The sequence below is a fragment of the Thermobia domestica genome, chromosome 11 (assembly GCF_964235325.1).
Source record: "Thermobia domestica chromosome 11, izTheDome1.hap1.1, whole genome shotgun sequence".
NCBI lineage: Eukaryota > Metazoa > Arthropoda > Insecta > Zygentoma > Lepismatidae > Thermobia > Thermobia domestica.
In genome coordinates this window covers 52,435,282-52,457,078 of record NC_137464.1, presented here as the reverse complement: position 1 = coordinate 52,457,078, position 21,797 = coordinate 52,435,282, and the positions used below count along the sequence as shown (strand labels likewise).

At 32.4% G+C, this 21,797-nt stretch overlaps 1 protein-coding gene across 2 annotated transcripts in view; it reads right to left on the bottom strand.

The window, feature by feature from the left end:
• Positions 1–917: 917 nt before the first annotated feature.
• The window catches only part of LOC145664069 (nephrin-like), a 727,167-nt gene continuing 706,287 nt past the window's right edge, over positions 918–21,797 (bottom strand). For both annotated transcript variants that reach the window (XM_081730409.1, XM_081730410.1), the window contains one exon: positions 918–3,655. In XM_081730409.1, the coding sequence (XP_081586535.1) occupies positions 3,566–3,655 (90 nt within the window). In that variant the 3' untranslated portion in view covers positions 918–3,565. The remainder of the gene's footprint in view (positions 3,656–21,797) is intronic.

The following is a 21,797-nucleotide window of genomic DNA, read 5'->3' as shown; positions in this document are numbered from 1 at the left end:
TAACTGAATATGTTCGTATTTCGAAGTATCGGAGCCCGCAACATCTGTCTGGTCTAGCAACGCATCTTAGAGATTATAACCAATAAGATCGCAGAGTCATGTTTATTGGAGAAGGGAAAACAACAACGGAGAAAAACATCAAAGAATCATATTACGTACATAAATTGAAACCCATACTTAGTTTGGATAAGGGAGAAATAAAGATGATTTGGAGTCATCTCTTCACTACATACTTTCACCATCTGGAAAACAAGAAAAGGAAACAGTGAAGAACAGTGTACAATGATAGTGAGTGTCTATTCAAATATGTTTAATTTTTGACAGAAGATTTTTGCTTTACATTTCTTAATGCTTTTAACCATTTTTTACCTTTCCATATTCTCCTTCATGTTTTTAAATTCTTTTTGAATTTTAAGGAAACTGATGATGGAAGACGATTTTTCCGTAAACGCTTCTTACATCTAGAAGAAACTTTTGTTATTTTTGCGGTGAGTATTAGCCTTTTAGCTTGTTTCTCATTAAATATCATCACCACTCACAATATTCTGATATTGTGATAAAAAAAAAAAAAACTGCCATTAATCAAGTTGTTCTGGTATTACTGGAAAAAACATGGTGGCAGGAAGCACTCATGTTTTTGACTGTACAGAGTAGAGACAATATTGCACTTAACATAGTAATAAATTTTATATTTACTAAAATTAACTGAGTTCTTTAGTGTTAATCACGGTAGAATATAGCAAACTAAAAGGTGTATTAAATTTCAAAATATAAAACCATCATAATGGCTACATTTGGAAACAAAAATCGAATCAAATAAAAATGTTAAGAGATCAGATTATTTAGTGATAGTTTTCACTGAAAAGACAAGATTAGTGTTTTTCAATAGAGAACATTTTTTATGAAAACACACGTACTGTAAAGAAAAGATATTTATTTCACATACAGCAAAAGTTTCTTTGACGGAAGTACTATGTACAAATTATAACCTTCATTCATATTTACAAGCACGTTAGTAAAATTATTATATAATTAGAACCACTTATACAAACGTTTTGATCATTGAAAACTTGCTCAGAACATGCAATAAGCAATTTCAGTTTTTATACTTGACGTAATTTTCTTTTTTCTTTTAATAAAACATAAAGATATATATATGTTATACACTATACAATTTTCTTAATTTTATCAGAACAAAACATTCAAGAACTTAATCCATATACATACATAAAATGAAGCACATTAATGCCTTGGAATTGTGTTAGACGAATAAAAAGAAACCTGTACCGGTAATTTAAGACTCTGCTCAATATCTGATATTCTCTTAGATTTTTAACTATTGCACAACGATATGAAACAATAACCAAAATATTAAGTATGTAATCTTCATATCTTCAATATTATAGGCACACTAATATTTCTTAAGAGATTTGGTATACAAATTAGAACAATTTGCTTAACCTTTTTAAATTAATAATAATAATAATAATTCGGAACATATTTCCCTGACTTTCATTTGTTTACAATGAAAGAATTCATTTTTACATCAAATTTAATAATAGAGTATATATATTATCTGTATATTACTTGCATCTTACAAGCTATACTTACAGTACATTCTATCAACTATTTAGAATTATTATTGTCAAATAATTGCATCACACAACCACAAATCATCATTAAATGGCTCAGTATTGTATTTATATTTACCATTCATTGTACTATTATGTAAAATTCTTCTGTTATACAGTCGAAAATTACACAACCGTTAATTAGAATTTCGATGTGTAATGAGAACGCTTTCTTGCAGTCATTTTTGTATTGTAAAAGTATCGAATAAGAATCAGTATCCATAAAATAATAATAATAATAATAATAATAATAATAATAATAATAATAATAATAATAATAATAATGGTAATTGTTTTATTTATTTGTAGTTATTCTTCAATTAACTTGAAGATATTCCCAAAGAAACTTTACTTCCTTTGAAATTACCATCAGATGTTGAGCAGAACCGCAAAACATGATCATATGTTCTACATGAGAAAAATAATTATTTTTCTTTTTTTTCTTCTTTCTTTTCAAATTGCAAAACGCTAAGTTCTCACCAATTTTCATTTTTTTAACATGTTTATTTACTCTCGTCATTTGGAAAGATATAAAAAAGACGTATCATTGACTCCAACACTAACAAAACAATAGAAATATTTCTGATTTGTTAAATTATTTCAGACACTTATTATTATTTATTTTTTTATACCCTATTGTTAAATTCGTTTCTCTCTCTTTTTTTTTATTAACTTGAAGACAATTTTCTTAAAAGATTTAAAAGTTAGCAACGTTTAGGTATAACAATAGAATTCTGGAAAGGAAACAGATGTCACTCACACTATCACACACTCACAGTCTCACAAACATCACATATTATCACTTATTTCTCTTTTCTTTCATTTTTATTAAATAATTATTTCTTAAAATTTGTGTAAATATCAAAAAAGCCTCTTTTCTTTCAAAATCTTTTTTTTTTCTCCTTATATATGAAGTTGATGAAAGAAATAATTTGTAGAGTGACAAAAAATTTCTCCAATGAAGGGTTAAAAATTGAAATAGTGGATTTGTTTTCTTTTCTTATTGGTACAGTTAGAAATAATCTAACACGCTCTATTGTCATTATATTTATATCTTCTGAACAGACTTCTTTGTGGACCTGAATAAATGGAATTGTATGGTTTTTGTTTTATATTGTTTTTCTTGTTGCACAAAATATAAAACACTTAAACAATATATTTTTAAATGAGTTCATCATATCTATAGTAGATATTATCACTTAGTATAAAAAACGAATTGTAAATTGCCTTTCTTCTAAAATTTTCTTTCGAATATAGCACTACAAACCTTTACTAGGCCGTACAATCTTTTTCATTGTTATTATCTCTTTTGTCAAATAACAACAAAACGTGTCACACAAAACAGTGGTATCACTATATTTAAAATTGTCTAGATTTTCCCCTTATCTTTCGTCTCTCAAAGGATATAAAAAACGTTTAAAGGATTAAAAAAGAGCACTTCAAGAATTATCCATGTATACTTCGTTCTTTGTTTGTTCTTTTTATTATTAAAAATCGTCTTTTGTTATTTTTTTAAAAATTTAATTATGCATTTTTTTTTTACTTTCTAAGTATATAATACGAGGATTGTCTCAGAAAGGAAGCAGTTTTTTTTTTTTTTTTCGAATTTCAGTGATTTCTCCAATATGAACACGAATCGACAAAAATCACTTCACGTAACAGTAAAACTCGAAAAAAAGAAAATAAGGTCATTTCCTCCTCAAACAATTTTGTTCGAAGACTTTGCTTACTAGATAATTGTACCTTTTTTATAGAGCACTCATCTTCCACTCCACGACTCTTGTCCGTGTTGAAATAATAATAAAAAAAAAAAAAAAATACTTGTGTGAGTGTATGCAATTACTCCGAATTCTTTTGGAAACTTATCACACAACGGAAGAGTTCGATCGCGTAATGAAGGTAAGGACGGGTTTACAGTCATTTTCCGAAGACTGTCAGAACCTTGTGGCTACAATCACTCGACGACCTCTGGGGTTTGAGCTTGATTCTTCTTCACCAATTGCAGAAACTATCTGTGCCACTCCCTGAAAGAAAATTAATAAAATATATTAATATAAGTGTTTTGGAATGATAATCTCTATATTTCGTTCCTATTATACTGTTATAAATAATATGACAAATTCAGTATATATATATATATATACATATATATGTGTGTGTGTGTACAAAAATATTTAATAGCAAAAGTCATTATGTTCATTCACACCAGTTCTGACGGAAATATGAGAAATTTTCTTTTAAAATTAAAATAAAATTTGATCAAAGCAAACACTTATTATTATTAATTTATGTTATAATTACGGCAGTATGTCATTGTCTTCATCAGACAAATTACCTTATCTCATAACGTGTCACATTAGCATAATGCTCATAATGATACATAATGCTGAAACTTTATGACAGACTATTATAATAATAAGTATTTGTTTTGGTTAAGATTTATTTTTATTTGAGTAACATGTAGTTTTATAGCTAGGGTGAGCAACATTCAGACAAATTTATCCTTCCTAAACACAAAGTAGTTGTATCGTTGAAATTGTTTGTTACTATGAGCAATAATTACTCTGATAAATAACATTTAAAAAATTCAGCCGTTATTTTTTTTTCCTTTAATCAGAAGTGGTTCACATCTACAAGGGAAAAAAATAAATGAACATATAACCTTCTGCAAATAAACCCCTCAATTGTTCTAAACCAAGTGTAGATATCTAACAAGTGAAGAGAAAACCATGTAAGGAAATCTTCCATCAAGGAAATTTTCTTACTAAAACAAATGCAGCAACTTGGACCTGTAAGGACTAATCGAGATACACAAAATGTTCCAACTAAAATCACTGTAGAGCATAGATGGGCATCGGCGTTTATTTTTCCTTCAGGAGCTTTGTCCTCAGCCGTATTTTGATACATGATGATGAGAGAAAGTGAGAGCGAGAGCATCACTATTATTTGGAGGTGAGGTCGAGTGTGTTTGACTGAAGAAGTTAAGTGAGAGTGAAGAGAAAATCTTATTTAATGACAAATGCGAGTAAGGGTGAGATTATTAATACTGGGTGTGAGAGTGGACGAGGGTTAGAAAATTCCTCATCTCCGCTATAAAGTATTTTGTTTACAGGCGAGAAATAATATCAACGCAAATGGGATAACGACAAAGTAAACATTGAGAAGTAATGAAGGGTGCATGCCAATACATGGCGCGTTCAGTGTACAAGGGAATCAAGAGTAGTTTTGCTCATTTTGGGCATATTTTATTTTTAAGACCTCTATTTGATGCTCCTTCCAGAACTTATATTCATGTTGTTCAGGTATTTTGGCACTTGAACCACATTGGGAGTGTCACTATTCATCTGAGTAATCCCCAAAACTACGAATTGAACATTAAGCCTGGTCGTTTTTGATTACTTTTACCCGACCCCTCGGGCTCCATACCAGGAACTGTCAATGTGATATCATAGATTCTTAGGAAGCCTAAGATTAATAATCATGCAAAGTACCATTTTAATTTCTTCAGTAGTTATTGCCGATTTGAACACACAAACTCACATTCGCTTTTATTTATATAGAAGATAAATATGGTAGTTTTCTATTACAATTGTGTTACATTGTTACATTTAGTACATTTTGCTTCTGAAAATGTAAAAACCAAATATTGTTAAAACTTTAAATTTTAAATTTATAATTTTTACCACTTTTCGATTATGGCTAATATTAACATTTTTTCCTTTTTCTTCATATTTCTATTATTATTATTATTATTATTATTATTATTATTATTATTATTATTATTATTATTATTATTAATATTCACGCTTTCAGCTGATATAAAACAAAAATTGACATTGAACATAGAAATATCAGAGAACTCAGTTGACTGCTTTCTAAGAGATACTCTTGACTGTAACATGTGTCCTAGTTCCTGACTGTGACTGTATCCTAAAATTATAATAAGAGAATTCATATTAGAAACAACAAGACTCTTGCGTCATAAACAGTTTACGTATTGTTTCTATGATTTGAAAATATTTTATTTTCAATTTTGAAAAATACTTTAATTTTAGATATGATTAGTCTATGGTAAGTCGGTTTATCTGCCATATCTTGTTCAGTTGATATGCAAGGTATTACTAAATTTAATTGTTAGCTAGACGTTGTTTTAGTGTTGTTGATCGATTAAGTGAATTTCATGATTGTGCTTCGCAGGAGGATAGCATCAGATCAATTTGCAGGGAGTATGGTGTATGTTTTAATTTTTCTGCACCATTAAATCTTTGATCTATATGGATAATTACATACGTAAGTTTACAGTTCCAGGAATGTAAAACCATATTCTATATAAGTTGATATAATGTATAATTTTCATAGCAATATTGTGTATTCTTGTGTAGTTCTAGATGCTAGAAGTTACCAAGATCTATAAGTTAATTGCCTCTCATTGTTTTCTCTGTATTTTCCAACGAACTTAAAACGTTTGTTACTGAATTCTCTGTCTGTGTGTGTTATTTATGAATTTTTCAATTTTGAGAACTCCATTTGATAGATCATCAAAAATTATCTCAGAGAAGTGATGGAATTTTTTGCGTCACTCTTAGCGTTTCCAAGGTATTGGCCAAAAAGTTCCGATTTCGGGAGGTTTAACGAGCCATATCTCGGGAATCGTAAGTCATAGAGAGATCATATTGGTGTTGTCCAATACCTAAGAGGATTGTGAACATTTTGGTACCAAATAGTAACCAGTCGCCACTGGTCAACTGGCAACCGTTCTCCAGATATTGGCCAAACAAGTTCAGATTTCGGGAGGTTTAACGAGCCATGTCTCGGGAATCGTAAGTCATAGAGAGATGATATTAGTGTTGATCAATACCTAAGAGGATGGTGAATATTTTGGTATCAAATGGAAATCGGTGGCCACTGGCTAGCTTGCCACTGTTTCCCAGATGTTGACCAAAAAGTTTAGGATTTCAGGAGATTAAAGAAGCCATATTTCGGGAACCATAAGTCATAGAGAGATGATATTTTGCGAATTTTAAGCTCTCCATTTTTTGAATGTGTCTTCCTAAAACAACATATCGTAGAATGTTTTAATAAAACTCTTAAACAAAACATGTGGAAAAAATTTAGTACTCAAGAAAATTATAAACGGATATATATATATTGTAAGAATTGTTTAATGAGTAAAATAATAAAGTACATAGAACAATTGGTATAAAGCCTGTAGAAGTTAATAAGAAAAATTATTCTTTTTAAGTTCGTTCTGGCAATACTTTTGGAGCATTCTCAACTGGTTATATCTACAATGGTAGTGATTTCAATTATATGGATTTGGTAAGTCTGACTCTAACCAGGCACGTAGCCAGGATTTCGTGAAGGGAGGGGGGTCCGTGACTTGAAACACTGTGGTCATCACTTGAAACACCAGGGTCTCAATCATTCTAAACAATTCTACTGGAACATATATTGGTTCGTTTAGCCAGGATTTTGTAACGGGGGGGAGGGGGGCGTGACATGAAATTCTGAAGACCCAGGAGCTCGATCAATCTAAACTACTTTACTATCAACATATTGGTTTGTGAGGATATGTTGGTAAGTATTTTAATAAACTATGAACAAATCTCGAGCAAGATTTAAAAAAAAGATTATACAATATTTACATTCAGGGATGATTTCAGGGGGTAGCCCGGGGGGGAATCTCCCCCCCGAAGAAAATTTATTCCCCCCCGGAGAAACTCAAAAAAATTCAGTCACAAAATGTAGAAATTACTTCACCCAATTATTTGCTTTTCTTTCCGTGCACGTGCAGACGAAATTCGATCTGTCAATATACATATAAATGACGCAGACTCATCCTATATAAAAATTAAACATGTAACATCTAAGATAGGATACCAAATAGTGAATAAAACTTGCATTTCTTAACGCTATGACCGAGTTTGGCAGAACATGAAATTGTTAACTGTTGAAGAAAGTTTTGTATTTTAGTGGGTACTATACTCTCGCCCTATATTATATATTAGTAGGTAGCACTAGCACAGATTGAGATAGGAAAGGAAAGATAGAGAATATCTTTCGATCATTCTATATGATCTCTGATGTCAGCAGACTTCAGTTCTTGAAAATGTACAGTTCTTGCATTATCTGAAATAGAGCGCCTAAATCCCATTTCTCGCATCGGAAGTAACAGACGTAATGTGTTTTACGATTGTTAAAGTAAACACACTTTTCTTTAATTAAAAATAAGTCAGTTAAAGGGTGAGATTCAGAGGGCGTCATTTAGAGGGATCAGGGAGGAACAGTTATCCTTCCTGGGTTAGAAATTTATATAGAATTTATCAATATAATAGTAGTATATAAGTGAAAGATTGCTATTGAAAGTGATGAAGATCCTGTTCCATGTGGGGGAGGCAAGCGGGTCGACGGCCCCGGGCGCCGAAGTAAGTGCGATGTGGAGATGTGCACATATATAAAATGAATGGAAAAAAGTAATGAAAAGTGCTCAAAATCAAGGAAAAGCAGGGTTTACTTTTTAAAATTTTCTTACCTTTCGCGGCTGGTTCGTCGTCCTCACTCATATATACGGGGGTACCTTCGTATACACTCGCGCCAAGCGCTGATTTCACTAGTTAACAAAGGTTTTGTTACATAAAAGGAAATACCTGTTCTTAAAGGAACTTTTTGCGCTGAATTCGAATATGCACTCGGTTTTTCTCCATCACGTACGATTTTCCCGTAACAGAGGGATTTTCGGGAAAATCCCTCAAAAATTTCCCTTTTCGTTTATTTTACACCCCAAGATCTTGTCCCCTTGCATATACTAACATAGAAATTATACCTAAGTATACTTTGATTCATATTTAACAAACCCTCCAAGTTTCGTAATAATCGCTTTATTCTTTCTAGAGAAATAAATATGTTTGTATGTATACTGTGTGTACTGTTTATTGCACCTTATAGTAATGCTTTCAGATCTCTTAAGTTGAGGTAAAACGTTTTGCTTTATTACCACAAACACATATATAAAATATAATACAATATAATTTACAAGTGTGACAATTTACAATAAACAATAATACAAATGTAGCAAAAGGTCATGAAAAGACAATCAAAACTATCACAATATATTAAACTTCCATTGGGTTACAAAAACGTACACTACTTCCTTCTTTTGTAAGAAATGTTGCATTCTCTAACAAGACCCCAACAATAGTCCCCCATCATTGAAGGATCCCATCGTCCCTGGTACCTTTTCTCCATTGTCATTATATCTTGGTGGAATCTTTCCCCCTGTTCGTCGCTGAGAGCACCTAGGTTAGCAGGAAAGAAGCTGAGGTTGGAGTGCAAAAAGTGGATTTTTAAAGACATCCTACAACTCAACTCTTTGTATTTCTGTATCATGTCCTGTACGATTTTTGTGTAACTCTCAGCTTTGTTATTTCCCAGAAAGTTGCGCACAACACACTTAAATGCTGTCCAGGCAGCTAGCTCAGCACTGTTTAACTTGCTGTCAAAGCTATCATCAAGCATTAATTTCCTAATTTGGGGACCAATAAACACTCCCGCTGAAATCTTAGCATCACTCAGGTTAGGGAACTTATTTCGCAAATACTTGAAACCTTCACCAGATGTGTCCATGGCTTTGACAAAGTTTTTCATAAGTCCTAACTTGATATGAAGTGGCGGTAGTAATATCTTATTAGGATCTACCAAAGGAGCGTATTTGACGTTGCATTCTCCAGGTACGTAATTCACTCTAGGTTCCCATTCCTTCACTTCATAATGTTTGTCATCAGCTCGGCTATCCCATAAACATAAAAAACATTGGTACTTCGTGTAGCCGCACTGCAGTCCTAATAAAATACCAACTACCTTGAGATCACAACATATTTGCCAACAATGGTCCTTGTAATTTATAAGATTTAGCAAAGTTGACATGTGTCATAGGATTCATTAATCTTCACTGAGTGCGCAAGTGGTATAGAAGGTTTTTTATTTCCATTATGTAAAAGGACAGCTTTAAGGCTGACCTTTGACGCGTCGATAAATAACCTCCATCCTTCTGGAACGTAAGGAATTCCTAGCTCCGCCATCAACCCATTTATATCCGTACATACGCATACATTATCTTGCATTGAGAAATAGCTTGAAAATTGAACATGCCTTTTCCTGTACACTCATATGTTCGTTTCTGCATCCAATAAGTTCCACTGCTGGAGCCTTGATCCCAGAAGTTCCGCCTCTTGTTTTGTCAGGTGCAAATCACGGACTAGGTCATTAAGTTCACATTGCCGGATGAAATGTGGCTCGCGAACACAGTCAGGGATGAACGTTGGATCCTTGGAAGTACATTCTATTTTTATACACGTTTCTAATTTACAGAGAGCAATACAAGTGTGTTGTTGACTATTGTAAATATTCATTTTTATATCTGTGTTTGTAGTAATAAAGCAAATCGTTTTTACCCCAACTCAGGAGATCTGAAAGCATTACTATCAGGTGCAATAAACAGTGCACACAGTATACATACAAATATATTTATTTCTCTAGAAAGAACAAAGCGATTTTTACGAAACTTTTAGGGTTTATTAAATATAAATCAAGGTATACTTAGGTATAATTTCTATGTTACTACATGTAAGGGGACAGGAGCTAGGGGAATAAAATATCTGAAAAAGGGAAATTTTTGAGGGAATTTCCCGAAAATCCCTCTGTTACGGGAAAACTGTACATGATAGAGAGAAACCGAGTGCATATTCGAATTCAGCGCAAAAAGTTCCTTTAAGATCAGGTGATTTTTCTCATGTAACAAACAAAAAGTTTAATTTGTTAACTAGTGTTTTCAACGACACGGCACTAATCCTACTGAAGATTTCGTAAACTAAACTATTGATGTGTATGCAGTGAAGAAACCAAGGCTAATATGCTTAATTTAGAATCAGAAGTGTGAGAAAAAATGATAACTTTTTGTTAAGACATTCCTATGTATGTTTGTTTTAGGACAAAAAATATTTGAGTTAATTTAAATCTTTTTAAAAACTTCTACATTAGTAACAAACAGTAACTACTGAATATAGGAAATAACAAAAATAGCAACTGTAAAGAGCAGTTAAAGTTTAGTCTAAAATATTTTTGCCAGTCTTTATTTAATGTTCTAGATAAAATTAAAGGATTGTTTTTTCAATTGTAATCTCACATAGAATATTTATCAGCAATTAGTCTCACAAGGTACATTCGCGAGGTGTTCCTTCGGGATTCATGTAAAACTGATTTAAATGCAAAGTTCTCCAAGGCCTAATGTGTATTCTACTAATTTTAGCAGCCCATATGGATAATTTGCATATTTATGAGCCTTCATATACCCGGAATTCAATCACACACTACTATAACGCTCGGTCACAAAATTGCTTTTAGTTTCTTTAGATGTAACTGAACATGAATGTGGCCATATGGAAAACAAATAGGATCAAGTACTGCTTCTCTGGCACGTGTTACCCACACCGGCCACCATCTTGGATCCGCAATTTCGAGTTCAACTTTCGGTTTTTGAAATGGGAATAGGTGCATGTGATACATCAAATTCATATAAAATTTTCTCGGAAAATTCATTGGTGTAGTGAGTTTTACGGTAGCTTGTACCATTTGCGAGATATTACATGTTAAATTCCTCTAGGCACTTCGCGAATCGACATTACAGGGCAATGTGAATTACGCTTACATTTTTGATGTTGACAAATTGAAACAATTTCTAACTGGAAAATAATGTAGGTATAAACAAACTCTCTACAACAATGGTGTCATAATCTTACAACATTTCTGTGAGTGAATGTTATTACTTCCAAGTTATTCTACGAACAAGGAAGTATTGTATTACGAACATAATGCCTAATGTAAATCTAGATACGATCAGATTTTGGTGAACATCTACCATATCCTATTTACGTCTGTGTGTCTGTATGTATGTACGTTCAGAAGACATTTTGTCAACAGTGAATCACGTAAAAGATCACATATTCATACGAGGTACTGCACAACTTTTTAATGTTTGAATTTGTGAAGTGCCTCACATTTAACATGCAATATCTTGCAAGTGGTACAAGCTACCGTAAATCTCACTACACCAATGGATTTCCGAGAAAATTTTGTATGAATTTGATGTATCACATGCACCTGTTCCAATTTGAAAAACAGAAAGTTGAATCCAATATGGCGGATCCAAGATGGCGGCCGGTGTGGATAAAACCTGTCAGAGAAGCAGTACTTGATTCAATTTGTTTTGCATATGCCCACATTCATGTTCAGTTACATCTAAAGAAAGTAAAAGCAATTTTGTGACCAAGCGTTATAGTTGTGTATGAATTCCGGATATATGAAGGTCTATAAATATGCAAATTACCCGTATGGGCCGCTAAAATTAGTACAATACACTTTGGGTCGCGTAAAACTTTGCATTTAAATTAATTTTAGACGATTCCCGAGGGGACACTTCGCGAATGTACCTTCTCAATATTAGGTAAGATGTGCATGTGAATGGAATTGTTAAATATGCTGCTTTCTTGCAAAAATACAGAAAAACAATCCTTCCCCCCCGAGGAGTTGACATTCCCCCCCGGGTGAAAATGTCTGAATTCAACACTGTTTACATTCTTCCTCTGTTTATTCAAATAGCAATTTTCCTTTCATTACAACCTCAACTATTATAAAAAAGTACATATTCACTATTATAAAAAGTACATACTCAATAATGTCTTGTAAAATATTTTGCAATATCTGCGTTCCTTTTTCTGTTAACAGAACTTTCTTTCCACATGTATTTTTGTTTTTATTATTCCGTCAACTATTGTCTGTTCCAAATGACAGGTTAAAGGAGCAGTAGAAAATAGTTTTTGAAATAACATGTTTGATATTGCAAGGATGCGATGACGAAAAATTATGATAAAAATGTCCACGCTATTACACAACGGCACTATGTTTTCGGAAGCTTGAAATCCCCCTGACTACGAGTAGAAGAAATTCTGAAAATTCCGCAACTTTTCTAGAAATTTCAAATTCCCTGACTCTTCCAGGATATATCGCTCACCTCGCAACCATTATTGCAAGCAATACAAATTTCCTCATAAGAAAGAGTAACCAAAAGCTTCCTGTAGCTTTCTATTTTTAACGCTGATCCTTCTTTTTCTCATTTCATTTTGTTTCAGCCTTCTTTAATTTTTTTTTCATTTCTGGTCTCGAAAAGGGGGAAGGGGCGGGTCCGGACCCTCCCTTGGTTACGTACCTGCTCTAACTTTTATTGCTATCTTAAATTCCGTGGTTTTACAGGAAGAAATTCTCTTTTTCAAGGTACATGTTAGAAATTTCCATTTCCATTATTATTATTGTTGATATTATTATTATTAGCATGAGCGAAGTTCTCATACAGTCATTTTGAATTTAGTTTAGAAATATTCATTTTCAGAGAAGACAACTAAGATTTTTAGTCAACTGCAGTATAGTTTGTTTTCAGATGCAAGAAAGCGACCTAGTTAGTCCTCTCCGATAATGTGACTCCGAGTTTGCCATCATTTATTTATGGGTGTTTTCATTTTTACGTGAGGATGGGGAAGAGGATAGAAGGTTCAGATTAAAAAATACATATACAATTCATGTTTGAGATGAATTTTAACATTACTCAGCAAAATAACTTAGGTCTTAATTTTAAATAGATTAATTTAAGAAAAAGAATTATTATTATTATTATTATTATTATTATTATTATTATTATTATTATTATTATTATTAGTAGTAGTAGTAGTAGTAGTAGTAGTAGTAGTAGTAGTAGTAGTAGTAGTAGTAGTAGTAGTAGTAGTAGTAATATTCAGATTGAACCCATTGTGGAAAGTATATAAAAGAATATAACTATCATATAATAGTCATGTATAAGAATATCATAATACGAGGATCATTTCATAAGTAATGCAATATTGTGTAGTGGATAATGAAATCGCAGTAAACCTTGCGTCATTTGTTTGGATCTGACTAGTGTTTGAAACGAAAGTATGTGTTTCTAGTACTGTACATCAAACGTGGTACATTAAAATGGAAACTTTACGTAACTTAAACCATAGTGAATATCAGACATTTTTGAATCGAATTATTGCAATTGATGATACATGGATCAGAGATCTTGAGTCGAAGTTGAAATTATGCTTCAACAAGTGGAAAGCTTCATTCTTTTCATTGCTAACAAAATGTCGACGAGCTGAATGAAAGGTGGAACAAATGATGATTTTTTACTTATGATCACTACGGAACCATCATAACAGATAGAGTATTGTATGAAAGAAGTTATAGCAGTGTTTTAACATGACTTCTTGGAAATTGTGCAGAAAAATGTTCAAAATATGCCCTCTGTAACTCGAAGCTGATTCATTTATTCTCCATGACACCAGTTGCCTGCACTTTGGGAATGTGATAAGTACGCGAATACAGTTCACATTTCCTACAGTCTGGACATGAGTTAACCAGATTTTCACATGTTTCCGGAGTCAAAACAAAAATATGGGTGAACTTCGGCTTCCATCTCTAGCATAGCTTTTTACTGCCATTACCTAAACCATTCGACAGCTTAACAAAAGTGACACCTTGGATGAAATACTGAAGCTTCTCGAATGTTGGTAATGAGTCATTACAAGGCAGAGAGACTATATTGAAGGTTTGTAAAGATACGTACTAAAATAAATAAGTACTAGAATAAATAACTCTGTAAGTAAACAAAAATTGATATGCAATATTTATTGAATTGCCCTCGTAGTAAATTAAACTTGGAAGAGAGACTAAAATACAGAATTTTGCGTAAAATTTGTTTTGTTGCGGTATTAATAATAACGTTGTCTGCATTATGAACAACATAACAGATTATCGTCCCTTTAATTTCTACAGTTATAATATATGTTTGCGTCAGATACTTTTGTATCTTCTTTTGGTTGTGTGACTATGTTACTAGCGAAATGTAAATTACATTAATTAGCAGCATGCAATGCTTTTACCAATATTATAAACAACAAGACCCTTGATAATTATCAGCAAACATGATATACCAAACGGACTAAATTAAACGCAGTTCATCTAATAAATTAGTACATTGAAATCTTAGCTAGTAAACTGAGAATCTCATTATATTTCGAAAAAATGGGACCTAATGCATTAGGTTAATTAACTACTCGAAACTAATTTTCATGATAAATTTAATAATTTGTAACATGAAATACGACAAAGCTATAAGCATAGAAGCAAGTGTTAAAGATAGAAAAAAGGCACATGACAGTGATTACGTATTAGAATGTTAAAAAAAAAAAAAAAAAATCATATGTCATGAAATATATAAAAGTACTTATAATTTTGAAATAGAACACAGCATTTTTTTAACTTATCTCAGTAGGTCAAAGGATGTTTATAAAATTAAATATTGTTTCTATTTATGTATTTCTGTTAATTATCCGCCTTACCGACTATGTCAAAGGATTTTTATATACAGGGAACATTAATGCAAGTGAATATTTCACTAATGTAGCCATTATTGCTCTGTTATTGTCTATATGGCGTCTTTAATACAAATCCTAATTCATTCTTTCATTCTGCTTTTTATATGTAGACAGTCCTCGAGTTACCTAAATTCATCATAAGGAAATTGAAGATGGTACATTTCGAGAAAATTGACTTTCACATCTATGTTTGTTAACATCCACCCTTCATCGTTTCCAAATCTCTTCACTGGGATGAGAACCCACTAAATGATGTAATGATGTGTTATGTAGCATGACTAACATATAACGTGTGCATAAACCGCCAGAATTCAATGTTTCGAAAAATGTAAAATAATACTTTTATCCTCTAAGTGCTTCAATTCATACTTACATAAGAGACGACAGATGTAAAGAGTATTGTTGAGCTCTTTTTAATTAGTTAAACTTTCTTTAACCATCGGCGTTGTAAAAGTTACGTACCATATTTGCAAAGCATACTGTGTAACTGAGTTCTTGAATTGCATTATTATCAAAAAGTATTTTTCGTACTTCTACATAATGACATATTTACTTTAAGTTGAGAACTGTTTGTAATCTTAAACCAGACATGAAATAAACTGAGACTGAAACATTTCAAGTTTGTGGCAACATTTTCATGAAACACAAGTATATTTGTGTCTAATTAAGTTGTTGCCATAACATCGAAAGTTATAGGCTGTTATTTTCAATTAGTATTTGTACCTGATATTAGTTTAATAAAATACTTTCCATATTTTGGCAGTCATTTCATTAGTGACTAATTCAAAGAAAAAAAGACAATTTCAGTAAAATTAATTTTTTTTTTTTTTTTTTTTAAATATCGATGAGCGCAGTTTCTGAGTTCGATTTTTTTCCTGATAGCATTCTCAAGTAGCTGAAAATCTACTTGAATTAACATGTAGAAAACTTTAGTTTAAAACCCTTGAAATGATAGAGGTTGGGAGCTGGTGCATGAACCACATAGAACTTGGTTACATTTGTGGTATCTTGTCGATCAGTGTTAGAAAGTTTGCTCGTAGTTTTTATTATTTCATTTACATTATCAATTTTTCTTTAATTTGATTATATTTCTTCTTTCAAAATAAGTAAAGACAAGAAATAAGGAATAGCATATGTAATATGTATATAGACTTTGTTAAAGAGCTAATAAGTAATAAAATGGAGACAATGTTTCTAAAGAAAAGAGAGAGAAAGAACATAAGGAAAGAAATATCTTTCATAACATACCTCCATTGTATCTAGAACATTTTTAAGTTTTGTTAGTGTTCGGGTTAAAGTAGTATTACACAAATTCTAAAAGTATACATAATAACGTAATTTTCTAGAAAATATATTTCTTTTATATAAAATGTATACAAATCGAGAATTGAAGTTTTCTCCATACTCTGAGAATATTGTCGATTTAGTTTAACATTAAAATATTTTATTATTTTTATTTTTCTTAATATCATTTGCAATGTATCATTCATAATGATACAGCAATTTTTATTCAAATCTATTTACAAGAATGAAAGAACTTGAATAAGTTTCGAAGCTACAGAAGTATAAACTGCATGCAGTGATAATAGTTATTATATAGCAAGTAAAACAAAAATCTGCATACCCATCGCTAAAATCCGAACAACTAAGGAAAGTTCCGAGGACAACTGTCCTCGTATTCAGCTTACTTAAATGTGAGAAAGGCTAAAAAGGATCAAACATTTGGGAAGGTGAAAGGAAACAAGAAGAAAAGGGTTAAAAACAGAATTTTCTTCCCGTTTTTATACTCCGTGACCAAGACTGCAGGGGAGAGTCGAAAGCTTGGAAGTTTAATGAAAATTCAGGTATTACAGAGATCTGTAAGTAGAATAATAGAATTTCTGAGTGTAGTTTTACAATGTCTGATGTTAGGATTACTGCAGGTCGCATTACGGTATTATATTCCCTATTTATATTTTAGAAGTTGAGTAAACTAGTGTTGTTTTCAAGAGGTGCCTCGGGGAGGAAACTTTATCGTTCAAAAGCTATGAAATTTTCCTTGGTGCATATTTTCGACCACGCTCAATGTGTGCTATTAATATTTTCTGGGTACTATTTTTGTCCCAATCAATATACAGTACAAGTCCGTATCCACGGGAGGAGGGGGGCTAGGGTGGGACGAGCCTCTCCTAAATTTTTACTGCCCCCCTTCCTAAAATTTTCACGGTAGGCTTGCAAATGAACTATAATATGGTGATGAACTATAATATGTTAGGGTAGCCCTCCCTAATTTCTATCGCTCCCCCCCTACATTTTTGGGCTGGCTACGGGTCTGATAGAGTATAATGTACCATTATATTCGCTGGGTTTGTACTACTGCTCACAATGACGTGTATGTACAGTCGCGTAAGCATAGTGCGCTTGTCACTAGTTCCTTGCGCCGTTTCTCGAGAACTCTTCACTGTTGTAAATACATAACTTCGCGTATACACTCATTTGATATAGTGTTATTCGACGTTAAATTGCGTATTTACTTCAAATCACATTTATTCTTTCCCCTTCTAATATGTTTGATAATTTTTAAGCTTTTCTCAGATTTAAGTAAGCTGAATATGAGGACCGTTGTCCTCGAAAACATTCCTAAGCTCTTCGTATTTTTGCTGTTTTTATGAAGATTTTTATTTTAGTTGCTAAAGTTTCAGAACTATTAAAATTCTAGTCTCTGAACGGATACTCTGAACTACATGAGCAAAAGGGAAACTTGGATTAATATTTCCTCGAAATTACGATTTTGATTAAATTGACGTAATCAAGCTATGCACAATTTCTTTCTTTCTTTTTTCTTTTTTCCTTTTCTTTCTTTCTTTTTTTCTTAAGTATTATAAAGTTTCAACACTATAGCAGTATCTTTATCAGACATGATGCTGCTATGGAGTCGAAAACGTTATACTATACTGTTTAATCATAATTATTCAATTTCATATAGCTTGTTCACAAAGTCCAATAGTGCATTAATACATTTTTGCAAGATATTTACTATTGAACCAATGCAGTGATATTCCAGAATATGAGAAATAACCTCAAATGCTCTGCATAAAAAGCATAATAATAATAATAATAATAATAATAATAATAATAATAATAATAATAATAATAATAATAATAATAATAATAATAATAATAATAATAAATAACTGAAATCTTGTCACGGATAGAAAAATTGTAATCCGAATTAGTTCTAGAGTAACAGTTTATGTATTGTCTGCACAGTGAAAGTTCATTTACTAAAGAAACAACGAGGAAAAATTTTGCAGAAGATTATTGGGGAAATTGTTTCCTTTAAGTTTTTACTTTGTTTTCTACATTTATTGTTTGCTTATAATGTTGGGGGGAGGGTGACCTACCAATAATAATTCATATTTATCAATCATTTAGTTTCACCTTATATCTTGTTCATATTCAGTACTAGCAGAATACCCGTCCTTCGTACGGGGAGAATGTGTTTCATTTTGGACATAAAGAGCTGAATTTGGATTTAAACGGCATCGGAAGTGTTACTGTTTATCTCAGTGGCCCCGAAAACTATGGACTCGACACTAATATCGGTCATTTCCGATCATTTATATATATATATATATATATATATATATATATATATATATATATATATATATATAAATCTTCCCCTTTTCCAAGTTGAGAGGCTGAATTTGGAAGTGTTACTTGAAAATGGCATCAGAAGTGTTATTGTTCATCTCAGAGACCCCAAAAACTATGGATTTGACACTAATATCAGTTATTTTCGATCCATTTTAAATATCCCTTCCCTCTTTCTCTATCTTTCTTCCGTAAGTTGCACCATCAAAGGGAAGTGATAAAAACCATTTCAAGCCCAAACCTCATCTATGTGGAAAATGTGATCGAGATCGATCGTCTGATTCAAGAGTTATTAAGTCATAAACGCAATCACTTTCGTTTTTATGCATATTATATATATATATATGCATATGCATATATATCCCCTCCGCCTCCCCCTCCCCCTAAGTTGCACCGTCAAAGTGAAATGATAAGAAACATCCCAGGTTCCAACCTCATCTATGTGGCAAATTTGATCGAGCTCGGTCTCATGACTCAAGAATTATTGACTTTTATTTATTTTTGTATATCACTCTATCCTCTCCCCTTCCCTACATGATACCGTCAAAGTAAAATGACAAAAACCATCCCAGGTTCGAACTTCATCTATGTTGAAAATTTGATCGAGATCGGTCGGATAGTTCAAGACTTACCAAGCCACAAAGATAGTCATAACTTTTATTTCTATATATATAGATTGTAGCATAAAAAAGCCTCTTTATGTTGCAGAATGAGTTTGTTTGCAGCTACATTTTTTCCCCTTTTATCTCAAAATTTTTCCCGAAATAAAACCTCATCAAATATTATATGTCTGATACATAAGAATTTGATTACGTAAACTCGAATGCTACTTTGCTTGCAAGAGTGCGTGTCATTTTGAGTAATATTCACAAGATCTTTTTTGTTTATTATTATTATTATTATTATTATTATTATTATTATTATTATTATTATTATTATTATTATTATTATAATTTATAATTCAAAGAAACTGTTATTTCTTAAATCCGTCCACTTATTATTCATAATTATGTACATACAGAATAGAAGTTAGATTGATCTATTCGTTGCTTTTAATGGGGACGTCAGCATTACGGCTATTCGTCCTCACCACAAAAAAGCCAATACAGCCTTCTGATTAAAAATAAATTCTAGAATATATCCAAATGGAAAGTGAAATATACATTAGGAATATTTATTTATTTATTTTATTTATTCATTTTATTTATTTTATTTATTTATTAAACATGTCTTTAATTCACCTATATTTATATATTTATATTAATAGACATGCTCAAAAGAAAAAGGAAATCAATTTAGTTAATCAAAATGTATACATTCTATTATCTTTATTATTCTATTGTTCGCTTGTATCTGTTGTACTAGAGAAGAAACACCTCCTCCAGTTCCCTTCCATGCGGCAACGTACCAAGAACTGACGAAACGTTGCCACGTTGGACCGCAATAGATATACGTTGGAATAAGAAGGATACTGAACGAACATCTAAAGAAACGATAGATATGCGTCTGCCTACCTCTCTAATAAAATCAAGGCTTCCAGAACCCCATGCCCCACTGGTCTCGATAGCTATTGGAGCAAATATAAATTTATCGAGAAGATTATTGTATTTCCTTTGCTTTTCTGTCTCTCTATACGTCTAGCAACTTCTCCAGCATTCACAACGGTCAATAGGAGGCTTGAATGGGCGAATGTGTCCGAACATGTAAAATCCCATACTAGAGATTTGCCTCTCATCCAAGGTATTAATGTCATGCTATCAGGTCATTTACCATCGGAACGACAACATCCTGACGGTTCACGAATCGAACGAATTCCTGCCGTCGTGAGAGCTCGCAAAATGATGTCATTAACAGATGAATGTCTGGTGTTTCTGCCTATGCTCTTCATACATGAGAGGCCATGCAGGCAGCGTTGGGTAACTTGATCCCCGTAAGCTGGACAGCGATGTGGCTCACAAACAGCTGAACCTAGTCTTAGGGCTACTGCGATTCGAAAGGTTTCATTAGACATGTAAAGACCTAATTGGGGGGAAGATGACGCATTTAACCATGCCCCAGCATGGGGAGATGACGCAGCAAGAAGTCTAGCTTTATCCTCTGGAACAGGAATGGACTGTAAAAGAAGTTTATGGAAATGTACTGCTATTGGTGTGTACCAAGATGCCTGAGAACCTCTTTTGCTGATTTCTGGAAGGTCCGTATCTGCTATATTTATCCATTTGGTAGAGCCTTCTTCAACTATCCCATCTGGGTCCAGGTGGTAGCCTTGAGGAAGGAGAGTCTCGATTAAACGAAGGGATCCGTGGTAGGACGCTAAAAAAGTAGGAATCGCCATATTTATTTATTTATTTATCTATTTAATAATCACCAGATAGAGCTCAGAGGGCATTTTGTACTGGATATCTAACAACAACAATAACAAAGGAAAGGATTTGGGAAGGTATCGACCAGGGCCTGTTTAGTAGGTACCATTTCAGCATTTGCCTGGCAGGACTGAGGAAAACCCTGGAAAACCCTATTCAAGATTGTCGGCAGTGGGAACCCACGACCTTCCAAATGCGAATCGAACGCTCTACCACTTGAGCTACTTCGTTCGGTTTTTGTGACATATGTAACCCAGAAAAAAGAAATTCGTACAAGTATGTGTGAACTTTGTAACTTTTTATATAAACAGAAAATTAATCTTACATTAGAAAACTTTTTTCGTGCCTGCCATTATGAGTTTATGTATTTTATTTTCAGGTAAAAGTACAAGGAATTCTGGATTATGTCAAAAATAAGCAAAAGAGATTCATCCAAATAAAGTATCGGCAGTCAAAATAATAATTCTAATAACTATTCGATAGTTTTCTAGTGTAATTATCTGTGGATGATACAGTGAGGAGTCCTATCCATTAGCAGAGATTGAATATTATTATTTTTTGTTTTGGTACACTTCATACTAAGTGGCTGTTAGGTGTCATGGATTTTCATGGATATTTTTGCCCATTAGATTCACGTTATCATCAGTCTCAGACTCTCTTTG